The 25961-nt window shown below is 35.3% G+C and overlaps 2 protein-coding genes across 4 annotated transcripts in view; one reads left to right on the top strand and one right to left on the bottom strand.

Annotated features, from left to right (window-relative positions):
- Nucleotides 1–673: 673 nt before the first annotated feature.
- On the bottom strand, nt 674–6734 carry LOC117907612 (probable prolyl 4-hydroxylase 3). 2 transcript variants are annotated; one of them, XM_034821214.1, is made up of 8 exons: nt 6229–6734; nt 6065–6149; nt 5088–5185; nt 4828–4925; nt 2583–2712; nt 2196–2383; nt 1917–2004; nt 674–1057 (listed from the first exon to the last, which is right to left on the bottom strand). In XM_034821214.1, the coding sequence occupies exons 1-7, from the start codon at nt 6420–6422 to the stop codon at nt 1931–1933; spliced, it is 867 nt and encodes a 288-aa protein (XP_034677105.1). In that variant the 5' UTR covers nt 6423–6734; the 3' UTR covers nt 674–1057; nt 1917–1930. The 2 variants fall into 2 exon arrangements, with proteins under 2 accessions (XP_034677105.1, XP_034677104.1); XM_034821213.1 differs by having other exon boundaries at nt 674–1077; nt 6229–6732.
- Nucleotides 6735–18680: 11946 nt separating this feature from the next.
- Nucleotides 18681–25961, top strand: part of LOC117907382 (transportin-1-like) — a 46679-nt gene continuing 39398 nt past the window's right edge. For both annotated transcript variants that reach the window (XM_034820907.1, XM_034820906.1), the window contains exons 1-12: nt 18681–19065; nt 20071–20358; nt 22074–22163; nt 22292–22369; nt 22460–22540; nt 22631–22681; nt 22946–23031; nt 23904–23970; nt 24065–24121; nt 24205–24234; nt 24349–24408; nt 24629–24742. In XM_034820907.1, the coding sequence (XP_034676798.1) occupies nt 18901–19065; nt 20071–20358; nt 22074–22163; nt 22292–22369; nt 22460–22540; nt 22631–22681; nt 22946–23031; nt 23904–23970; nt 24065–24121; nt 24205–24234; nt 24349–24408; nt 24629–24742 (1167 nt within the window). In that variant the 5' untranslated portion in view covers nt 18681–18900. The remainder of the gene's footprint in view (nt 19066–20070; nt 20359–22073; nt 22164–22291; nt 22370–22459; nt 22541–22630; nt 22682–22945; nt 23032–23903; nt 23971–24064; nt 24122–24204; nt 24235–24348; nt 24409–24628; nt 24743–25961) is intronic.

Genomic DNA, 25961 nt, shown 5'->3' with positions numbered 1-25961 from the left:
TTAAGGCCCTTTTGCGGGGAATAAAAGCTGTGTCTCAATCTTATTACCTAAGGGGTACTTGCAGGTAACTGATTTAACCTCATTTAATTTATTATTCAGTCTTGAGCCTTGGCCCCGACCACAATAACTAAAAAATAGTCTCTTTTATCCCAAAAATGAGGAAAACGAACAAGTTTTCAAGGGAAAGTCCCAAAATGTTTTAAAAATTGAAAGGTAGGTCCAACCATTGACCAGAGGTCCTGCTGGGCTGGTGCGGTTCACTTTTTCAGGTTGGTTTTGTATTAAATTAGTATTGAGCATGCAGAACTGATACTGGAGTGACCAGCTCAAATTGAATTTTGGAAGCGGGGGCAAGCCTCCTATCAAAAATCACTCAGCAACAATTGGAGCTAATGTTAAATGCAATTGTCAGTTCGATTTTGAGAACATTAGGTTTAATGATGTTGAATGGGAGGAGCATTTCCCAATCTACGGCCCAGCACTAGCCCTACGAAATTCTCATGGAATAGCAACATTTGCTGCGGTGCACAGTAAGACACAATTAAGTATTATAGTGGTGCAAACTTGTTAAATTATAGTACTACGAGCAGCTACCATCTATACGCGCCCAATACCTCTAAAAGAAGAAACCTTAACTTCCAACATCAATTGCGAGGAGATGGGCATTGTAAAATAATCAGAAGGGGGGCAAAAGAAAATTAAAATTGAATATCACATACCTTGAATTTTACAAATTAACTTTCTTTTCCAGTTCACAGAGCTGGGTGGGTGTCAATGAATCTCTTGCCTGCCCATGTTCAGACCTCCTAACACATCTATGTAACTCATCATGAAAATTACATTATTACGGGCCATGGGAAGCAAGTATTTTATTTTTAGTACTCCCAATCTGAATATTGATTAGAAAAGAGACAAGCCCATCAAAATTTAAAACAAGAAGGCGCCTGGTTAGAGAATTGTTACATGGTAGTTTTCTGGGAGTCGCTTCAACTGTATTTGGATTTCCGACTGGAATTTTAACATATATCACACACAAACCCACCCAAGATCACACTACCTGAAATTTTATCACAGATCCTGTCAAGAGAAAATAGTAAATGTTAAAGACAAATAAATATATATTATACTTAAAAGCTACCACAGTAGACATAATGGTTACTTCCACATACACCATAACACATTGGAGAGGAGACATCTCTACCTAAGAAACTGTGGAAGATACCAAGATAACTCTAACAAAGTAATGCCCTTCCTGTGTAAAATTCAAGAATACATTCTCCAGATACAAGTTCCACACTGCAAATTCAGTAGCTTTGTTTGAAATGAGGGTTAATGAGACAGACCATGTGGATTGTTATTTTCAGACTCAACACAGCTACGTATACTAAGGCACAATTTGAACTTTTGCACTTCAATTTTGGGCATGCTCTCATTAGGTATTTTCCAATGTTTCAGAACATATTCCCACAGTCCTCTAAGAAACAATTTTTGGGTCCCTTTAGGATATGCAGCCAGTGACAGCTCAACAAGAAGCAAAAATCATGACAAGGTTATAATTCCAGGAACATCATCTCTGTGTCATCTTTTATACATCCAGAGACATCAATTAGATGTGACTTTTGAACTTTCCAAAGTCGGCAACCCAGAATACCCTTCTCAAGGTTACCAAGACTATCGTTACTTGGGGCACTATAATTATTCGGACAAGAAATAATATCAAGAAACCGAGTGAAGTAACTGCATTAAATAATGGAATTTGCAACAAACTACAAATGATTTCAGATATTACTGGCATAAATCTAGAGAGAAATACCTCAAAAAAATACCCTAAACTTTAACTGCATTAATTGTGGAATCTGAAACAAACAACAAATGATTTCATATATTACTAATAAAATACGGGTTTAGAAAAGCACCTTAAAAGAATACCCTAGGCTTTGTACTCCTCTACATGCATCCACTTTGTTGATGACCACTTGTTACCTTTAATCACAGGGCAACCGCCTGCAATACACCATGACATGAATTGAACTCACAAATCAGAAAATATACTGGATTTCTATGAGAAACAAACAAGAGAACTATGAAACAAAATGATCAGATGTTCTATCCTTCTGAAATATAAGACACTCCAAGAACCAATGTACAGACTCAGCTTATGCATTTAAAAGATGAGATAATTAACAATTACTAACCATGCAAACTTGAAGGATCTAGTGTGGCATCAGGCCTCATGCTCCAGAAAAGCAATGCATCACCCATCTTTGGTTTCACAGAAAGGCCCTTTTTACCACATTCAGATAACTCATTCCACCATGGCACAGAACTGAAATTTGCCTTGGCAGCTGGAAACACAGTCTCCCCACCTTCTTCAACATCTGACCTGCAGCCATAGGAAATAAATAAATAAATAAGAACAACAACAACAACAACAACAACATCAATAATATTTAAAAAGGAAAAGAAATGGAAGTTTTAACGAAGGAAATGCCAAAGCTACGTCAGATAAGATGCATTTTGAAGCAAATTTGAATGCCATGTGAGGCACATACAAAACATGGCAAAGAGAGAATAAATCTTACAGATACATAAGAAGAGTAGCTATCCGTTGGCCACCATTTTTAGTGTTAAACTCATCAAGGAAGTAATCATAGTGAGCGTCATACTTCTGCCCAACTTCATAGTGGAGAACCTGAAGTCCTTCTCCATGCTCTGTAAATTGTAATGTTAGCTCAGACACGTAACAGCCCATGTAAAGTGGAATGACCACAAAAGGAAAAAGTGAAATACACTCACAAAGGAAAAACCATGCACACAGATGAGTAGTAGCAAAGAACAGGACAAGAATGATAAAATATGAGAATGAAAAAGAGAAACTAGAAAAATTGATCAGGCATGTTATTTGGCATATAAATATTGCTCTCCTAAAGAAAAAAATAAATAAATTGGAAAACAAATTTTTTATTTTTGTGACAATTATAACACCAAACAATTCACCTAACCCAACAGTTCAAATATACCATTAGAGAATCCATATTATAAGTTTTTATTTAAAAAATACAAGAGTTATATAGATACTGCAGCTCTCTTTAATGCTAAATCAAGGCATTGTTCATGCAAACAGAATAAAAAAGAGCAGCATATACACATTTTGGAACTGTGACAACCATACCAAAAAAAAAAGGGAAACAAAAGGATGAAACTAGCCCTCTTACAATGCCTTCTAATCGAAAAGACTTACTGTTCTTAAAGGGGACAAAAAATGAAAAACAGAAATGGAGCACACAAAACACAAATTATAACCTTTTAATTGTGAAAGAGAAAGGGTCAAAAGGCAATATAATACCAAAAAGATCAAGCAATTTCAGGACATATTCACGATGAATCTGAAGAATGATAAGCTTAAATTTTTTACATCTGGCCCCACCCACAGTTGCAATGCAGATGGTTGTCTCATGCACTAATTAATGAATAAGATATCTACAAACAAATGCCACTCTAATAGCAATATTATAATTCACAAGTGGAAATCATGCTCGTTTGGAAGGAAAACAATTGCTTTTGAAACTTGATTGACTACATATTTGTTCAGAAAATCACTCTCTCCCAGAGAGTTACCCAACAAGCTTCAAAATGACCATGCGATACCACAATTAGGCAGAGTTTATACATAAAGTATCATGAGTTGGAAACCCATTTAACTGTATGAATGAAAAATCAAAAACTCATTAACAGCTACAAGCACTAATTGTGTTTATTCTAGACCATTGGGAAAGAAAGGAATAGGAGAGCTTTTGAAAATGTTGAAAAAGAAGACCAAACAAACAAGCAAACCTTCATATATATTTTTTGGAGTGGCTAATAATGTACATAGGTGATAGTTCTTTGTCCATGTTGGACTTCATCGATTAGCTGAACTCAAAGTGAGGTGAAGGAGTTGTTTTTTGCGTTTTCCCTTAGCATAATTTGAACTTTTGGCGCCTTTATATACAATGTGTATATCTATATGCGCCCTTCTATTAGGCACTTTTAATATATTCTATCTTTGCCTATCAAAAAAAGGTCGAAGCACTAATTGTAATTAGACAAATCTACTTTTGTAGATGCCTCAGCACATAAATGTTTCTAATGTAAAATTTCTATGTTCTATCTTCATTAAAACTTTCAAACACATGATTATAAAAAACATAATTAACAGAAAGAAATAGAAGAGGTTTAGAATATGCTCCACCCCAAAAACTCAAATTGGAAATCACTCCATTCAAGAGAAGGTCCCTAATTCAAGTCCTAGGCTTAGCTTTAAAAGGCCTAAGGCGCACCTAAGGTGCAACAATCTCCTATAGCTTAGGTGCAAGGTGCATGCCTGAGTGATGTAAAACATGACCTAAAATGCATATTAATTTTATAAAATATAATCCAATCAATAAAAAATTTAACATTTCAAACATTTAAAAGAAGCTTTTAACAAAACAAAAAAAAGTAATGAAATTATATAAATTTCAATATATAATTAGAAAAATAAAGCAGATAAGGCGCACATCTTCAACAAGGCGTATGTATTGACAAGAGAGGCACTACAACTAGGGTAGGTTGTGCCTTGGACCTAGGAGCACTTTAAACACACCTTTTAAAACTATGGTTGAAGTTTATCTGATACTTGGTAGGATGGATGGTGAATATGAGGTTCTTGGTGGATGCAATGTGTTTGTTTCATGTAATCTCTTTGATTCTTGCACTCTATGGGAATGAAAGTAAAGTATACTAATCCTTTCTATGTCCCTGGTAAAGAAATTCTAGGTTTTTCATATTATGCTTTGGTTCTTGTACCTACGGGAATGAAAGTGAAGTCAGCTATTCTTTTCTCTATGTCCCTGATGATTTTATCTCGCCCTCTCCTCAAAAACATTCCGGAACTGGTACGCACCCTGCAAATAAGAGATGTCAAGTGTTTTAAATATGACTAGGGTAATAAAACTGTTAATAACAATGCCAAGAGTAAGAATAAAGTAATGCATTGTAAATAGAAGACCATCCTCTTCTATATTTGAATGAATCTGCAAAAATGGTAGAATGGAGAATATGCAAACCTGCTATCTTTGCTCCGACCAGTTTCACTATCAACAACAGTTGACTTTTTCATATAAGGTTTGGCAAGACTTATCATGTACTCGCATTCTTCCTTGGACTGTCCAAAAAAGTACATGGAAGTCAATATTTCATCACTTAGAGATGTATATAATTCGTGTAAGTGGAATGAACGTGATAAATATCTCAACAAATATAAATCAATGTTAGCTAGCTAAAGGTATCATAAGAGGCAACATAACATTGTAGGCATATCAATTATCTCAACCAGACCCATAAAGAGAGAGCTACCTCTTTACTGACTTATTGGAATGAACTGTAGGCATCATGTGATTTTATTGACTTATTGACATCAAATTTTGAAATACTTTTGTCGCGAAATTGTCAAGACACGTTTATCCCACTCATGGATAAGGAAACAAAACTATCTTACCCTACAGAAAGAGTTACCTAATCTAACTAACCAAAAGAAGTCAGAACCCCCCGCATCTGGGCCACATTGTCCTCAAGTTCAGTGCCTAACACTTCGCTGCCAACCAGAGGACAGCAGTTCAATGGAGCACACAATTCTTTGTACAAACCTAAAGGAGATTGAAAAACAAACAATTCTTTGTACAAACCTAAAAGAGATTGAAAAACAAACAAAATTCTCTCAGTTCACACATTTTCACCAGTAAAGTTATTCTTTCTGGCATATTCACTCAAATAGTTCGCATCCATTGACATATCTTTCTAGATCGTCATCCAATTGCTGCAAGAAAAAAATATTCACATAAAATGTAAGATGCAGTCCCCATTTGCGTGATCAAAAACATGAACTAGCTACCCTAATTGCAATGAATATTGAATTGGACACACCGAGATCACAATCACAGCTATATGGCCCACAAATCAAATACAAGATGATTGATTTTCCAGCCTCATGCATAGAAATTGTAGCAAACGGAAAGAAAAATAAAACATGGATAGAAGCAGTCACCAAGAAATTGTGATAAATGAAAGCTCTGGGCTCCCAGGAGACGATTTCCGTCCACTGCTCTCCTCTCTTCCCCAATCCTTCACCTCTGCGACCACATAAAACTACAATAATAAATCACCGCAAGTCTCAAACAGATTAGTTTCTAAATCACAATAAATTAATACCCATCGAACGTCTTGCGCCTGAAAGAGCTCAGATCGTTGGCCGCATCGGAATCTACCGTGCCGATCGGCAATGAGACGATTCCGAGAGCGAGAAGCATGAGCAGAACAACTGTTAGCATAAGAAGCAGCGAAAGAACGAGCGCTAATGTCGACCACCTCTTGCCATGTCCCCTAGAATACCTCCCTTTCGCCATTGTTGCAGCTCCAAACCCTAACTTCCAATGCAAGAGGACCCTATCTTCCAAGCAAGAGCGTCGGTATCTAAATATGTAGATTTTGAATAACTACCTGTAAGCGCCCGGTCTTTTAAAGAGCAGCGCCCATTGGATCCCCGTTTTTCATTTTCAATTTTGCAGAATATTCAATGACTAAATTACCCTTCCATTCTGTAGGTTGACTGTGCAATGAAGGGGCTTTCTGTCACTTTGAATGTTCCATGGCTTGCATTTCGGCGGCTGCGTGCCTGTGTGTGGCACATGGTTTTGGCGACGGGCCTTGGAATGTGAAGGAGGAAGTCTTTCTCTCTGCCTGCTTGGCAGCACCGAATATCCTATTCTAGTCGTGGATTATGAAATTTTAACCTAATGCAGGAAATTCCAATACTCGATTGATGAATAATGGCGTTTGTTTTGGTATAATTAATCTTATATCACAATAGAATTATAAAAATAACATTAAAAGACGTTGAATAAAGAAAAAAAATTATTAAATTTGAGTGCTATAGAAAAAATGATAATATATTAGCTAAAATTAAACTAGAACTTCAATTCAATGCTTTTAATTTTCAAATTAAGAATATTCAATTAAAAAAGTATATCTAGAATAGTGAATCCTCGCATGATTTTAATTTTTACCATTTATAAGAAAATTTGAACATGTTTATTTAGAAAATAATAGGTAGAAATATGAAAAAGAAAATTAAAAATCAACAAAATGTTTGCTTATGATATGTTATTACAAATATTTATAATTAAAAATCGTGAATTCAAATTATGATACCCAAACTTGAAAATTTGAGATTGGATTGGTTCAAACAAGTTTTGATGAATTTAAATTATCTAATTATTTCAAATTATATACATTCCCGCATTATTATCATTATCGCCATCATTAAATTGTATAATTGAAAATATAAAAAAGGTGGTGAAAATGATCATATGAAAATTTAAAAAGGTGCAATTTGTGAATTAGGTGGACTGTGCTTGCTTTAAGCTTTTGGGTTGCATCCAGGAATTGGGCTTTGAGTTGAAGTCATATGAACAAATATATAAATACAAAATAAAAAATAAAAAATAAAATAAAAATCCACCTCTCAAGTCTAACCACTAAATTTGTGAGTGAACTTCGAGTCGTTTTTTTTCTTTTTTTGGGTTGAATTTAATGGGTTTCGGACCATCCTTTGTTTACATCCAAATCATCACCTACATGTGTTGAGATAGAAATGTTTTCCTTATATCATTATTTCCTTATATCATTTAGTGTTGAGATATTAAGAATGTTTAGATATTAGGAAAGTTGAAATAATAGAAATATTGAGATATTAGGAATATTGAGATATTAGGATATTAGTTGTTATTTCCTTATATCATTCTTTCCCATTCTTAGAATGGTGATTACCCTCTATATATACTCTGTACATAAGCGAATAAAAAAATTAATGAAAAAACTATCATTTATCAATTTGAAGATGGTATCAGAGCCATAAAATTGAAATCCTAGATATTTTGTCGCTATGGTAGTCCGACAGCGATCAACCATCCTAAGACAAACCCTAATATTGATAAGTCAACCTTCAAATGCACTCACTGCAATAAGACTGATCCCACCAGTTTGAATATCCCACAATTTCAAAGCAACGACTCTTGGTATGACCAGGAAAATAACGAGGAACCGAGAGTTTGAACCATGGACCTTTAGATCATGTTTAGGCTATCACCACTTTGTTATTAATGATAATAATCGTGATCAACGGAAAAAGGATTCCAAGAAAACCTCGACTGCAATTGTTGTCGAAATAAAAACAAAGGCTAATGTTGCTGAGAAAGCCTCTGCATTGGTAGCCGCTACAGATCATGGTGGTAAGTTTTTAAATACTTTTACACCTGTTATTAATAGTGCATGGATAATTGATTCTGGTGCTACAGATCATATGACTTTTGATTCTAGACAGGTTTCACCCTTTAGACCTTCCTCACAAAAAATTGTTTCCACAGCCAATGGTAACACAACCCAGTTATTGGGGAAGGATCCTTAACTCTTACTGATACTTTGAATTTGGATTCTGTTTTAGTTGTTCCATCTTTAGATTACAATATTTTGTCAGTTTCTCAAATTACTGCAGCCTTATCTTGTATTGTCATTTTTTTGCCTGAATTTTGTGTGATTAAGGACATCCAAACAAGACAGATGATTGATTGTGGTATTAAGCGGGGGAAAACTCTATTACTTGGATTTGCAGTCAAAGGATTCAAATAAGTTGCAACAAGCCTTGATGGCAGATGGATCTGAGGAGGAGAAGAAAAAGTCTGAAATTTGGTTGTGGCATCGACGTCTGGGACATGCTTCCTTTGGTTATTTAAAAAAATTGTTTCCTAGTTTGTTTGCAAAAAGTGATATTTCTAGTTTCCGTTGTGATATTTGTGAATTGGTTAAAAGTCATCGTGCTTCGTTTCTGTTAATTTTGAATAAAAGTCCGCTTCCTTTTATGGTTATACATTCTGATGTTTGGGGCCCATCCAAAGTCCCAACTTTGAGTGGCTCACGTTGGTTTGTTACTTTTATTGATGATTGTACCAGAATGACATGGTTATGCTTGATGAAGACCAAATATGAAGTGAACTTGTTGTTTCAAAAATTTCATAAAATGATTGAAACTCAGTACAATGCAAAGGTTCAAGTTTTGCGTACTGATAATGGTGGAGAATATCAAAGTTATGATCTTCAAAAGTATTTGGAAAAACATGACATCATTCATCAGACTACTTGTTCCAATACACCCCAGCAAAATGGAGTCGCTGAACGGAAAAATCGGCACTTGTTAAAGGTTGTTCGTGCTTCCTTGATAGCAGTAAAAATACCGATATCTTATTGGGGAGAAGCAATCATATCTTCCACATACTTGATCAATCGGGTACTTTCTAGCCCAATTAACTTTCAAACACCTCTCTAAGCTCTTACTAATGCCATAGTTGCCCCAACCGTCCCAAATCTACCTCCTCGTGTTTTTGGTTGCATGGCATTTGTGCATCTACACAAACACCAACGCACCAAGTTAACTTCTCATGCATTGCAATGTGTGCTTGTTGGATATGCATTGCACAAAAAGGGATATCGATGTTACCATCCTCCAACTCGACGAATGTTTATTACAATGGATGTGGTGTTTCATGAATATTCGATTTATTTTTCATATGAGTCTGAACTTCAGGGGGAGTACCATAAGGAAATTCAGACTCTTGATTATGATTATCATATCTATGAGGATGAAGAATCTGAAAAATCTGAACTAGTGAACCAGGAAGCGGGTGAGTTGGATATGAGTGGTCAACAATTTAGGTCCGAAGATGTCTTCACTGAAATACCAAACCAATCGTCGTCTGTTGAGAGTGTTCTTAATTTGGAACCTGATCCATTCATGAAACGGTTACCACACCGTCATAATAGAGGTATTCCTAAACCCACATATGAACCTGAATTGTCGACCAAAGTCAAATATCCCATGAGCAACTATGTGTCTAACTATCGTTTGTCTGAATCAAATAAGTCATTTGTAAATCAATTATCTACTGTAGCTATTCCTAACAGTGTGCAGGAAGCCTTAATTGATCCAAGGTGGAAAGCAGCCATGAATGAAGAGATGAAATCATTGCAGAAGAATGAAACATGGGAACTCGTAGAATGTCCACCAGGAAAGAAGTCAGTTGGGTGTCGTTGGATCTATACTGTGAAGTACAAGGCAGATGGTAGTATTGAATGATTTAAAGCAAGACTGGTAGCAAAAGGGTACACTCAAACTTATGGAATTGACTACACAGAGACATTTGCACCTGTAGCTAAGATCAACACAGTTCGAGTATTATTATCTTTAGCTACAAACCTAGATTGGTCATTACAACAGTTCGATGTGAAAAATGTCTTTCTGCATGGCGAGTTATCTGAATAAGTATACATGGATCTTCCACCAGGATGCACGATGTCAGAAAAGCAATGTGAGAAGGTGTGCAAATTGAAGAAGTCATTGTATGGGTTGAAGCAATCCCCGAGAGCATGGTTTGGAAGGTTCACAAAGTCAATGAGAGCTTTTAGCTATCGTCAAAGTAATTCAGATCACACTTTGTTCCTGAAAAAGCAACATGGTAAGATTACGGCACTCATCGTATATGTGGATGACATGGTAGTTACAGAAAATGGTCCTGAAGAAAGAAAAGTTCTGCAAAATTATCTATCTTCGAAATGAAAAATCTAGGTCATCTGAAATACTTTCTTGGGATTGAAGTTTCTCGATCAAGTGAAGGAATTTTTCTGTCTCAAAGAAAGTATGCCTTAGATCTTTTACAAGAGACTGGAATGTCGGGATGTCAATCTGTTAATACACCAATAGAAGAAGGTCTGAAATTGTGTGTTGAGTCTAATCAAGTATCAACCGATAAGGGAAGATACTAAAGACTTGTGGGGAGATTAATGTACTTAGCTCATATAAGACCAGATCTTGCTTATGCATTGAGTGCAGTGAGTCAATACATGCATAATCCTGAAGAGCAACATATGAATGCAGTCATACATATTTTGAGGTATTTGAAGAATGCTCCTGGGAAAGGAATTTTGTTCGCTAAAAATGTTGATCATCAGAGTATAGAAGTATATACTGATGTTGATTGGGTCGATGCAGTGGATGATAGGCGATTTACATCTAGTTACTTTACCTTTGTAGGTGGTAATCTTGTGATATGGAAAAATAAGAAGCAGAATGTTGTCGCTCGTTCAAGTGCAGAAGTGGAATTTAGAGGTATGGCTCTAAGACTTTATGAGGCATTATGGCTAAGACTCCTCTTACAGGATTTAGGTTACCTATCTAGGCAACCAATCCGATTGTTTTGTGACAATAAAGCCGCATGTGACATTGCTCATAATCCAGTACAACATGACCGTACAAAGCATGTCGAAGTGGATAGACTCTTCATTAAGAAAAAGTTGGATGATAAGATTGTGGAATTGTCTAAGATTCGATCAGAAAATCAATTGGTCGATATCCTCACCAAAGCTGTCTCAAGTCAAGTGTTCTCAAAATTTTTAGACAAGTTGGGCATGTGTGACATCTATGCACCAACTTGAGGGGGAGTATTGAGATATTAGGAATGTTTTCCTTATATCATTCTTTCCTTATATCATTTAGTGTTGAGATATTAGGAAAGTTGAGATATTAGAAATATTGAGATATTATGAATATTGAGATATTAGGATATTAGTTGTTATTTCCTTATATCATTATTTCTCATTCTTAGAATGGTGATCACCCTCTATATATACTCTGTACATGAGCGAATGAAAAAATTAATGAAAAAAACTATCATTTATCAATTTGAAGAGCATGTTTTCACCAATTTTATATCCGAGCTGGCAAACCAAGTAAAAAATTTGCAATCCGAGACCCCAAATATATGGTAATGAAACTCATTTTAAAATACTAAAGTATATTAGTCATGAATTAAAATGATGTCCTAGCCCGCATTTAAAGAGGTATAGGTGGTATTGGTGCAATTTTTTTTATATATATAAAAGACAAAATTAAAGCAGTGACAAATGCAAAAAGATGTAAAGTACACCTTACGACTATTTTTTTTTTCATTTGTCACTGCTTTAAACATATATAGGTTTTATTGTAATATAATTTTCTTATTGACTTTGTCTTTCAGTTTTATTCAACTATAACATCTAATTATGATATTAAATTACTTATAATTTTGTTTTAACTTAAAATACAAGCGCGGAGATAATAAGATCCTCGTCATCCAACAAAATCAAGAAAATATATAAAAATAATTAATATAATGTAAAATCGTTTATAAAAAATCATACACATAAAAGCCATGATGAACTTTGCACATTTGCAAATCTACTATTAAAGTGTTATTTGTTCTTTAACTTTTTATTGAAAATAACTTATTTTCAAATTTCAAATCATTTTTTTTACTATTTGTTAATTTATTACTTAAAAAATTTTATTCAATAAAAAAGTCAAAACAATATGCTAAAGGTGTCTATTTTTTAACATTTTGTTGAAAACAATTTGTTTCCAAACTTTAAAATTGTTTGTTTTTTTATTTTTCATTAGTTATTACAATTTTTTTTAATAAAAAACATCTAAATTTTTAACTTTTTTTAAATAGAAAAATTAGCATATTATATTTTATCTTAATAAAATAAAACATCATAAAAATAAACAACTTAATACTTAATACTATTAAATATTATTTAATTTTAACTTCTATTTAGAATTATGAAAAAAAAAAAACAAACACCACCACTTTTTCTTTATTTATTAATACTTAATAGAAATAAAATATTAAAAAAAATTAATTTTGAGTTTTATTTAACATTAAGCTAAAAAATTAAACACTGTAACTATATATTAATTTATAAATTAATTAAATACTTATAAAACCAACTTTCAATTAAATTTTTTGAAATAGACGATTGGTTTTTTCCCATCACAATTCCTATTATAACATTAGTCATCTTGCTCAAATTCTCATTCATTTAGCCATGATATATGAGTCAAAGTATTTTAGTATGTGTGGACCCCGCATTTCGTGCTCATGCGTTTCCCACTCGATGGTGAGCTCGATTTTTATTTGAAAAAATTTGATTTTTATTGATTAGGAAAAATGACTTGGAGTCGCCACTTATTTTTGTTTTATTTTTTTAAAGGGTAAACAAAATAAGAAAGAAAAACCCTAAGTGTGACTCCTTATTTTGGAAAAGACGATCTACGAAAAACCGAATCGGGTTCGGGGGTCAGGTTACTTATCGGGAAGGTACGGTAGAGACCGTAGCACCCCTCTAAGTCCCTAAAGTCGGGTCTCTACTAATAAAATGAAGCTGACATGGCAGTGGACGAGTAAACCAATGAGTACCCATAATAAATCATGCACAATATGAGAAGCAAAGCATGTATAAAGAATGAGTGAAATATGAATAGATGCGTACCTGGGCGGCAATCACGAACGCGCTATCGTGAAACATGGTTAGTGAACAATGAACAGGTATAATTAAACGCATATCAAGGAATAGAGTAAATCAATCATGCGTGTCAAATAAATTAATCAATCAGGCAATCAATCAAAAAAATCAGATATGTCGGGCCCCCACCAAAGCCCGTTTATTTTAGCATGAATTAATTTCGTAAATTCTATAATTGAGAATCACGAAATTAAATTCACAATTATTTTAAAACATTTTGAAAATCACATAAAATGTGAAAGTGGCTTACCGGAAAGAAAATGGTGGCCAAATTTTATTAAAAAGATGGAAAATGCTTAAAATCAAGGGAAGATAATAATAATAATAAAATAAGAGTAAAAATAAAAATAAAAATAAAAAATAAATAAATAAAAAGAATAAAATAAGAATAATGTATGCTTAATGGAAAATGGTAGGAATTGATTTATTTAAGATTGGATTTATTTAAAATCAAGAAAGGAAAATTAAAGAATTAAAATCATTTGAAAGAATTTAAAATTTTGAAAACTATTTGAAAATTAGGATTTGAGGGATTATTTTAAAATCAAAGGTGGAGCAAAGACAGAAAGACATGTGGCTTGAAAGTGGCCATGCACCATGCAGAGTGGAGTCCTGGACTTTGGGCACCTTGAACACTAGTTGCGTGTCGTCTCTAAAATCCCAACGGAGCCAGAGTGATGAATACTGCAAGATCATGAGTATACTGAAACTGATTATGGGCGAGGATTGATCAGAGGTACCCCGAGGTGGCCATATGAATGAGGAGCCTTGTGAACCAGCTATCAAAGTCCAATAATTCTGCATTGGAGCCTGAAACTACTGAAGACCCAACTTGTTTTGTTGTGATCCCTATAGCAGTTGATGTTTCTTCCTTGTAGGGAAGCAGCAAAACTTCAGAACTTTGAATTTGCACTGGGAGTTCTTCTTCCTATGAATTAGTAGAACAAGAATCTATTTTTAGATTTGGCTCTCCCTTGTGTGGATAATCCTGACTACTAAATTCAGAGGCATTTTGCAATAAGACATCATTCTGAACATGTTCCTGGTTCCCTGAATCTTGAATAACTGAAACATCTTTGTTTTGTGAAGCCCTGTTATGAATGTCTGATACTGCTCCTGGATCAAAGTAATCCAACCATGTAAAAGTATCAGAGCGATCCATCAATGTAAAATCATCTGATGGTGCAACTTTGGTCTCTGTAACATTCTCAAAGACTTGCTTGTTCTCAAATTCCTCCGAAGTGGAGATATTCTTTGAAACTGAATCCTTGACATCAGCCACGGCACATGGGGAAACTAAATCTGACCCTGTAGAATCACCTGAAGATGGCACCAATTCTTCTGCAACAGGTACACTAGATTGAATTTGGTTGGAAGGATCACCATGGGATGATGGGTGTTAAAGGTTTTGAGCCGCTATGAGAATCTGCATCTTTTTTTTTTTTACTTTTGAACGAACCTTTCCAGCTTTCTTTGGTGGCAGCTTTGTTTTCTCAAGTCGAGATACTGGTTGGATGTTCCTGGATGGAGGCTTCTTTGTTGGAAACCAATAGCGCGCTGCCATCTATCAGCGCCGGGATTATTCTGCTGCCCTCACTAAGATACTTTCTTCTAGTTGAGTGGAGACTGCCAGGTATGGAGGGTGCCCAGGCTGGGAACCAGTCGAAATTAACCACATATACACCAAGGTGGCCAAGCACCGTGAACGCCAAGCACGTGGGAGATGGAACTAAGGGGTGAGGGATGAATGATGGGCGGTAAAGGTGATAGGTGGGATAGTGGTAGGATGTAGGAATATAACGGGTATGAGGGGTATGGCAATATATATGTAGGAGTTGGTGATATGCATGGGTATGGAGGGGTAGTGGGCACGAGGATAGGAATCATGAAAGTGAGAGGAAGATGTCAGCATGAGACGGGTAATGGAAAGGGTTTAATGGGTTTAGAAAGAAAACATGAAGTGCTTCAAAAACAGCTTCATCAACCTGGCAGTCACAGGCAGCAGCCACCTTGTAGCCACCACAAAACCCAGGACACGATCTCACAAGAAGAACCTCAACAATTGCATCTATTTCCGTGTCCTCAGAGCTGACCAACACGTGCCTTCTTCGATGTAAGGGCTGCATTTAAGACAGTTGCTGTTGCTTCCTGAATATGAAGACTCAGCCATGTCTTTTCAAGATTAGATGCCAAAATTTCAGCAGCAACAAAGCCTTCTGGGAGAGCTCCTCTTCTGCGCCTGAACAACCCGAGGTGCTGGAAGCGTGAAACTGAGTCTTAACTAAGAGCAATGTGACTGGTGTCAGCACTGGTTGAAGGCATCGATGGAAATGAAAACGGGGCATGAGGGAGGAAAACGGACCCACACTATCACCAAAACTCTACTTCACAGCTGCACCGTCCAAAGAATTCCTTTGAAGTGGAGGCTTCAATGGTTGCTTGACGTTCCGGTGATGGCGAAGGCACTTCGCCGCCGGCGGCAAGCCGCCGGCGTCGTCGTTTGAAGACAGCTTTACTTGCTCTTTCTAGGAGATAAATTAAGTGTCTCTTAAACTGTTGGTGGCTGCACCGGCATCAAACTCTTATGAATGCATTGGCTTGCTAAATCTGATTGTTTGTAACTTTCACCTTAAGGTCATCCACCAAGAGGGCAAACCTCCTAGACTGAGTGCCAAGGCCTTTCTCTGAAAGATCAAGCTCCAGGCCAAGCGCATGCTGAATTAGTTTAGGCAAAACAATCGAGAATAAATTGCTTATAAGACCCGATGCTGGACTGTCTTGGCAAACTGAGAAGCTTCTAAATTCATCTCTAAGCACAATACCGACATGTTGTAGATATGAATCAATTTCTGGGGCAGGATTCTCAACTGAATTATCTCAGTTTCTCCAAGACATTTCAGGAATTCTGTTAAGAAATTACCACACTTCCATTCTTTTTAGATCAATCTTCACACAATTTATTTGCCCCTTTATAGCAGCTATTAAATCCTTTTCAACTTGGCATATATTACCTCTGATTCAGATGACTTCAGAAGAACAGAACCAAACCCATAATCCGAACCTTGGAAAGCAAAAGCCTAAGCCGTGTAATCCCAACCAACAACTCTGACAACCAATGACAAACATGCAGGCCACTGGAACCATGAAGTAAGCACCAGGCGCAACCAAGCACTGTCCCCAAGAAATAATGAAACTAAGAAAGTATTTGAGAACCGGGTACAGAGAGCTGAGAGGTCCCAGAAACAGAGCATACATAGTCACAATCCGATTAACATCCCGGCTTTAGTCTCCTTACATTTGCACCTTAGTAGTCCTTTGTTTTCTCAGGCAGGGATGACAGAACTGGTGCGCCCCATAGATGAGAACCAGGAACAAAGGAAAACGGCAAAACAGAGCACCAATAATGGGAACAAAGGGAAACCATTCGAGCCTCATGTCATGCGTCCATCAATGGGCTCAGATGAAGGTGAGTGAAATCAACATATTTAAAACGAGAACACAGGTATTATTCAAACATTTATAGGAAAGTTATGGCAGAGGCAAATCATGCTCAAACAGAACTAAGGGAACAGGGCGATAACAAAAACACAGCAACCAGAGAGATTAACAACAAGTCTGTGGCCTATGATCATCCACATCCAAACCAACAACAAATTATCTCAAAAGCAACAATAACAGAGAAGGAAAGTGAAGCAATCCAAAGTAAAGAAAACCATAGTGGTTATACCTGAGTTTTTTCCAAGCAATGCTTACTCAGCTTCTCGTATCTTCTCTTCCTCTTTTGTCTCTTTAATTTCTCTCTGGTTTTCCTCAGCTTGCTTCCTCAGAATCTCTCCTGCCTCCCTCTGGTTTTCCTCTCTAGTCACCTTCTCTCCGCCGCAGCCTCAGCTCCAGGAATCCTCACCAGAAAAAATCTCCTTCTCCCTCTCAAGCTCTCTCTCTCTCTCACAGAAACCCAACAAAAGCTCCTCTCTCTCTCTGTTTCCCCCTTCGCTCCGGAAATCTCTCTGTTTTTTTTTTTCCTTCGCTTCACTCACCCTCCCTCCGTCTCCAGGCCTCTCCCAAAAACCCCCACTCTAGCTCCCGTGAATCCCCTTCTCCAGCTTCTCTCTCTCCCAAAAGAAATATCTTCCAACGGCCAGCTCTTCCCCCAGACCCCTCACACAGCTGCCTCCCTAACAGAAAATATACGCTCCTCACTAACGGCCAGAATATCTCCATGCTACGTGTCAAACTCTCACTCGCTCCTCAGTTCCACTACTCTGATTCCCAGCAGCCAATCATGGGTCGACACGTGGCCTCCCGAGGTTCTTCCACGTGGCAAAATTAGCTGCAGCAGAGAAAGACCTAAATGGGGGTCTACAGTATGATTTCGTCTTAAAATATCCTGAAGATCCAGTTTTTTTTTTTTTTTTTTTTCCCTCAAAATTATCTTTTAATCATTTTCCTCGGAAAGAGCTTATGAATTATTAATATTTGATTTTTTTTTTTGCATATAATAAATGTTTTAAATTTATTTTTTAAATTAAAAACAGTTATATACAATATAAGAATTTATATATCAAAAGTAAATAATACCTTATTTACTTGGAAAAAAATGCACTTCATTAAATCTTTAAAAAATTTAAAATTTTATTTTTGATTTTTTTCTCAAAATTATTTTTCTCAACTTATGAACTTTTAATATTTGAAAATATTTGCATATAATAAATATCTATTTAAAAAATAAATTTATTTATATAAAATATAAGAATTTATTTTATTTTTTTTATTTTTTTTATCAAAATTAAATTTTAATCATTTTTTCTCATTGAAAGAATTTATGAATCTTTAATATTTGAAAATATTTGCATATAATAAATATTTAAAATTATAAAATATAAGAATTTATATACCAAAAAGTAAATAAATATCTTATTTACTTGAAAAAAAATTACTTCATCAAATGTTTAAAAATTTTAAATTTATTTATTTTAATTTGTTTAAAAAAAATTGTACAAAAATTTAGAGGACTTTAAAAAAAAAAAAAACCTAAAAATAGAAAAGCGTAGTGTGAGGCAGGCGGTCATATTACTAAAAGACAAATAAAAATATTACCGTATCAAGAACCGTAAAATATGTGGTAGTTAGATAAAGCCGGTCGGTTCAAATTTTGAAAAAAATTAAAAAAGCACTCTATTTCAAGATTCTGAAACGTAACCGAAGAAGGAAAGCAAATGAAAACAGGGGCAGTCTGGTCATAACGTTCTAGTTTCAACGAGCAACACTTGGACACCCAACTCAAAATACTTCTTTCTACAGTCAAGACAACTAGGCATTGATCGTCGTCTTCTTCTCACCAACACTTCACTATCTTCGTTATCCCCAATTCGAACATCTGAATTCAATCTCAGTTTCCAAAACCCTAACTCAATCCTTTTGCTGTATCGGCAAATGGCTTGGCGGCCACAGGAGGAAGGTCTCGGAGAGATATGCGGTTTGCTGGAACAACACATTTCTCCTACTTCGGATAAGTCTGTGATTTGGAAACAGCTTCAACATTATAAACAATTCTCTGATTTCAATAACTATCTCGCCTTCATCTTTGCCCATGCGGAGGTAATGAATGATGGAATTTTGATCGTGTTTGTAGGTTGGGTGGTTTGGAATTGCCATTGACGATAAAGATCGGTGTTTTGGTTTTTGTTTTTGCATTTTTTATGTGAAAGATTGGATCCGTTTGGTTCATGGAAAGAAAAGGAAAAGGGAAGGGAAGAAAAGGAAAAGAAAAGAAAATGTTAGGAAGTGATTAGAATTGAATCACTGCCATGCGCTTTGACACTATATTTTTATTTTTCTGATTTTTTATTTATTTATTTATTTATTTATATTTTATTTTATTTATTTATTTTTTTGTGAGAAAGAAGTTGCATGTTTATTCTGAATTGGGTTGGACCATATCTCACCGACATTGTCATTTTTCTCTATAAGTGGGCTTCGGGGGTGGAATTAATTCAGAGCAATTTTTCTTCAAATCTTGAAGGTCTACTAGAGCACTTCAATTGAGTGCTGGCAGTGTAGACAATTATAAATGTCTCTTGATTCACTTTTTTCCTTATTCTGATCATTGCAGTGATTAACATGTCATTGGTGTTTTTCATTGTGATTTACTTACCATCTTCCTATTTTGGTTGATGGATAGTTAAAGTATGTCTCATGCAGAATAAAATTTGAATTTCTCAATCCGTGTTTTATATAGGGGATTTAATGGGGCTGTTAAAGGACATGTCAGCTATAGGAATTGTGTTGAAAATTTAAGGACATGGCAGCTATAGCAATTGTGTTGAGAATTTAGAATGGATCCATCGCAATGATGGCTCACATTTTCTTTTAATTCTCTAGATTGTAATAATGAATCTCATTATAAATTGTTATGCAAAGAAGGCAACGACATTTAATTTTTATTGGTTATCTAAACAGCCACAGAAATTGCTACAGTATTTATTTGTACTTTTCATGCTTTATATATCTAAAAAGAAGACTCTAAGAACTCTCCATTTTTCAGTATGTATCATCATAATCCTATGTTAATTTTTTTCTATTGAATTTTACCTTTTTAAACAGGGCAAATCAGTTGAAATTCGTCAGGCAGCTGGTCTACTGCTGAAAAATAATCTCAGAAGTTCTTTCAGAACTTTAGATCCTGCACATCAACAGTATATAAAATCAGAATTGTTGCCTTGTTTAGGAGCGGCAGATAAGCACATAAGATCTACAGTTGGGACAATTATTACTGTTATCGTCCAACAAGGAAGAATTTTTGGTTGGCCGGAATTGTTGCAAGCCCTTGTGCATTGCTTGGATAGTAATGACCTCAACCTTATGGAAGGTGCTCTGGCTGCTTTATTAAAGGTATGGTTTGATTTACTTGTTCACATTTGGGATTTCGAAACCTTTAAAAAAATATACTTATGAAGCATGATTCTGTGTATGTTGCATGGGTTCAGGTATGAGTGTCGGATGCAGGTATATGTCCAAGTGTCTGATACTTTGCAACTCAAATTTTAGGATGTAGGGACTTGGGTAAAAAGGATTCAAAAAAGGGGGACGGGTAGGATATAGCATAATAAAAGTTGAAAGAATTTTTCAGCTAACTCTTTTTTTTCTCTAATGTATTTTTTATTAAGAAAGTTGAAAGAATAAAAGGATTTCAATGGAAAAATCAAGTAGGCATATCCAAAGTAAAATAGGAGTATCTGGCAAAGATCCCATGCCCACACCATGTCATGTCATGTTGACACATACGTGGGGTGAGATCGAAGGATTTGGGTATCATAGGATTTTGTACATGGTGGTGTATGAAGTCCTCAATAATGCAGAATGCTATGTCCTAATTCCTAGACCTGTTGACTTTTATTTTTATTTTATTTTTCTTATTACAAAAATAGATGCATATGGCTACATTTGAGCATTGTGAATTTAGTTTCAATAAATAGGAGAATATGAAAATATTTTAAGTGGATGCCTATGAAGACATGCAAATATTTCTTAGTATAATTAAAAGATCAACTAAATTATGGCTAAGATACATATCTAAGAGATGAGTGCAGTTCCTTGCATCAAAATGGACCTTTGATCATTTTATTTTTGCACCCTTTCCCCTGTAGGGAATTTGGGAGGCTATTCCTTGATTTCATGAGATTTAGATGTATTACTAATTGGATAGACTCTCTTAATTGTCAAATAGTCTTGGTCATGGATCAAGTGAGTCCCTCTCCATCAACCAATTTGGCTTAAGGAATTTGATATCTATTAACAGAGGGTTGATATCATGTTGAGACTTGAGACTCTATTGTGAAATAGTCACAAAACTTGATGGATTGTCATCCGTCCACAAAGCCAACCTCAAACTTGGGTATAAGGCTTACTAGCTCCAGTTAGAAACGTAAGTAAAATTTTCTGTGGAAAGCATTGCATATGTTGAATTCAAATTACCAACATATGGATGCAGTGTACTTCATATAACAAATAATCAAAATTTCCCTCCAATCCCTCCAAAGGCAAAAAGGAAAAAAATAAAAAAGTTAAAAATATAATAAAATAAAATAAAACTGGAAAATGAACATACCATAAAACATTTTTCTAGAACTATTTGATGGTCACTCTCAGAGCTGCAATCGTGGATTAATTTTATTTCTTTTCCTAGGTTGGCGAGTATTTTAAAGATAAAAAACATTGAATTTCTTGAGTCAAATTTGTCTTCTGCTAGTTCATAATTCTGGTTGAAGTTCATGCAATTTTCTCTTAAGAGAATAATGAATCCTACAAGCTTTTGAATTGGAATTATTAATTGTATCTAGAGTAGAATCCTTGTATGCATGTCTCCAGCAATCTTTTTGTTTGGATTAACAAAACCCATATCTTCAAATAGGTGGATCGTCTTCTTAAGACTATATTTCAAGGGAATTAGTTTTCTTGGTAATTCTATGTTTACATATGTTCCCAGCAGTGATATTACTCACCTTTTTGAAGCTTTTTAATAGCCAAATTTGGGATCAGATTCATCATAATATGCAGTTTTATCCATAAATAAATATATGACATATTTATGATATGAGGGACCTTAGATTTGTGAAGACATTCCACAAGAGCTTGATTCAGAAATACCTGGATTAACCGAACGCCCCATCGATGCTTTCTTGCCCAGATTGTTCCAGGTAACAAAAGTTTTTCTTTATTTATTTATGTATCTAGGTTTACTCATCTCCTATGTTCTATACTTCAATTTTTATAGGATTGCAAGCTCTTGTTAAATTCTCCATATCTAATTATTATCTTTAATCAGCTATTCAAGTCACCTCATGTCTCTATACGGAAGCTTTCACTGGGATCAATAAATCAGTTCATTATTCTGATGCCCACTGTAAGGAAAACTGACACTAACCTTTCTAACTGACCTAATTTTATTGGTTTGGAGATGGGAATATCTACTGTATTTTGTAATTTATTTTAGGCTTTATTCATGTCCATGGATCAATGCCTCCAAGGTTTGTTTGTTCTTGCTCATGACCCTATTGCAGAGATTCGAAAATTGGTGAGTTGATCATCTACATGTTATAACTTATATGTAATGAATATGGATCTCACGCTTTCTCTGTACTAAAACTAAGACATCTTTGAATAGGTTTGTGCTGCTTTTGTCCAGCTGGTTGAAGTTCAGCCTGCTGTCCTGGAGGTGTGAGTCTTACTTCTGTTTCATATGATTCCAATAATTATTTTTATTTACCCTGTTCTCTGTGGCTAGTAATTTCTAGTACAAGGGGGCAAATACTTCTTTTGTCTAGTAACTTGTACTTTAAATTCAAATTTATTTTTATTTGTTTATAAAAAACCGATCTGATTTCTAAAGTATTGCTTATCTCATATGAAGTCTTTTTGTATTTTCATGTTTTACAAGATGTTTTGCTTTAATGGTGTGATGTTTGACATTATACGACAGCCACATATGAGGAATATAATTGAATACATGTTGCAAGCCAACCAGGACGCTGATGATGAAGTTGCTCTTGAGTCTTGTGAATTTTGGTATCCCCACACATCTTTACTCTTTGTATGAATTTTTTTGGTGGAAATTTTTATTGGTTGTGTTATGGTTGCATATAGGTACGAGATTTGATGCAAAGGCTAACTTTATTGGTTAATGGATTTTCATTGATATTGAGATATAGTTGTCTAGATGATCATGGGAATTTATTATGATGCCCCCAGTGAAAAAAGAAAGAGTAAAAGGTGTTTTCTTCACATATTTTCTTTCACGTTATGTGGCTTACATGATTAGAACATCACAATTTTGACACTGTTATTTCTTGTGATCCATTAGATATTTGATGTCTATCAAAAGTGCCTTGAGCACTAAAGATAAAAGATTAGTTTTGCCCTTATCCTGATATTTTGAATAGCTTTAATTCTAGGTTTACTTATAGATTCATATCTGAGTAAGACAATCTTAGCTAGGGGCATAAATGACTTTGTGTTGTGTCATTACTTTATGCTGTCTTCCCATGATGGGGCATTAGTGTTTGGTGATCACAAACCCTTGAGGAATATGTGGTGGTGTTACTTAAATTTCTCAAAATTTTCACAGTTTATCTTCAGATAAGTACATGCGATGGATCCACAGATGACACTAGTTATTGGCATGATTTCTCAAAGAAGAAGAGATTTTAAGAATTACTTCTATAGTTCTTGTTAGCCCTTCAAAAATTTGATCTAAAAAGTTGATGATGCTGATCCAAAACCCACTTTTCATTTGTTTAGTATGACCCAATAGCTCTTGTGAAGCTGACACTTGTATAATTAGTGCCTCTCAGAAAATAATGAGAGTTCCAATGTTCAGATTTATTTTTAGTTGGTCAAGAGGGCGGCTTTTACTTTCTAATGTTTGCTGTGATTGGCAGGTCAACCTACTGTGAAGCGCAGTTAGATCCTGAACTTTTAAGAGAATTCTTACCACATCTGATTCCAGTATAACTCATACACTTGGGATCAGCCCCTCCTTTTATCATTTTGTTTATAGATAATGTTTCTAGTCAATTTTCTATCGCTGTTACATTTTTAGGTTCTGTTGTCAAATATGGCTTATGCTGAGGATGATGAGTCACTTGCTGATGCAGAGGTGAGGGCTATTGCATGCTTGTTGAACTATAGTAATAATTGTTAGTAATTTGTTTAGCTTAATCTTCCTGCCCACCTGTGCAGGAGGACGAGTCTATCCCGGATAGAGATCAGGTTCATTCTTTACTGTCTTTTTATTTTTTTTTATTTCTTTATTTTATCATTCTGCAGTTCATCTCAGTCTTTTTGTTGGGATGCCTTTCTCTTTCTGGAAACCTTAATCTTCAGGATCTGAAGCCTCGCTTCCATTCATCACGATCACATGGACTAGATGATATGAAGGACGATGTATGTTTTCAGCCTAATCTTCTTAGTGTTCTCCAGATGCTGGTCCTTTATCTAATGGTTCTTTTATCTTTATTATGTTCATCTTCCTCAATCAGGGAATGGTTTGATTTCTGATAATACAACCTAATAGTAGTGTTTTTTTTCTTCTCCTTTTAAAAACCTGAGGTTTATATATTTAGTTTTTCTGGTTAACTGTTTTGGGGACTTATTCCATTTACAGGATGATGAAGCTGTCAATATTTGGAACTTGAGAAAATGCAGTGCAGCAGGTCTTGATATCCTTTCAGATGTGTTTGGGGATGAGATTCTTCCAACATTGATGCCTTTAGTTCAGGTAATCTTCCTATGACTTAGATGATTCTGAAGCTGAAACTGTGGACTCTACTTATCTTGATGCATTTGTTATGTTCTCAAAACTTTCCAGTCTTTTGCCTATCCTTCATACTGGGAACCCCGGATTGCTTGGTTTCTAAGTCCTGGATCATATAGGATAATGTAATCTACCCTAGGTCTCTAGATCTTAAGCAACAGAAGCAAAAATAACATTTTTACAATCATAGGAACTAGATTTGTGCAATAGAAAGTTTTACCTCTGATTTGGACTTTCCCAAATCGATTCCTTTCGATGAAGAATAGATTTGCAGCCGCAGAATGCCTCATTACCCCAAGGTCTTCCACCTGATGGCTTTAACTTGATCTTGACACTCAATTAGTAGGAAGGTATGGAAGGGTGAAGACTATAACTCTTTCTCTTCTCTCTGAATGGTGGAAGACGACTAACTGGAAACCCTAACCCCTAAAGGGGTATTTATAGGGTTCCCTATTAAGCTTAAGTAACTTGAGCTCACACGGGCTTAAGTGACTTGAGCTCACTTAATTTGGCCCACATGGGCCTGAGTCATTTAATCTTAGCCTAAAGTGGGTCTTAATTGATTAATTAACCTCACAAGGTTATCTAATTAATTAATTAACCTAATCCAGAGACTTTGTTCACTAACCTCCATGCAACCTTGCGTAATTACCAAAATGCCCTTATGTAAAAAAGTGAACTTAGAGTTAATTCAACTCTCATAGACTGTGCCCCCAAGGTGAGCTTGAGTGAGGATTATTGGGACCCATAGGAGTATTGACTCCCTTACAATCCAATTCTAAAGTTGATTCAACATCCTAATATAAAGAATCAATTGCACTCTAGTACCTTATCTAAATAAAAACAAAATGAAGTTCGGGTCTGTGACCTATTATCTACTATGTGTAGACTCCCCATGAACTGAGGTTTATAATCTAATAAGGTAGTGCTCTCACCTATTGAAATTACCTCTTCAATCCTTAAGTTATATATCTCACTTATTATGTGATCAATCGACATATTTTAGCTCCAAAGTGCATATGTCAAATTTCCACTAAAGAAAATACTATGACTATATTCTTCTAGATGACATGTCTTTTGGATCACCTAAAAAGATACATTATCTCAAACCCATGAGATATCATGGTGCTCCTATTGAAAATACTTGTTGTTATCAGCTTCCATCAACAGTGACCCAATTCAT

Source organism: Vitis riparia, chromosome 18 (assembly GCF_004353265.1).
Source record: "Vitis riparia cultivar Riparia Gloire de Montpellier isolate 1030 chromosome 18, EGFV_Vit.rip_1.0, whole genome shotgun sequence".
NCBI classification, from domain to species: domain Eukaryota; kingdom Viridiplantae; phylum Streptophyta; class Magnoliopsida; order Vitales; family Vitaceae; genus Vitis; species Vitis riparia.
This window is presented reverse-complemented; position numbering and strand designations above follow the sequence as displayed.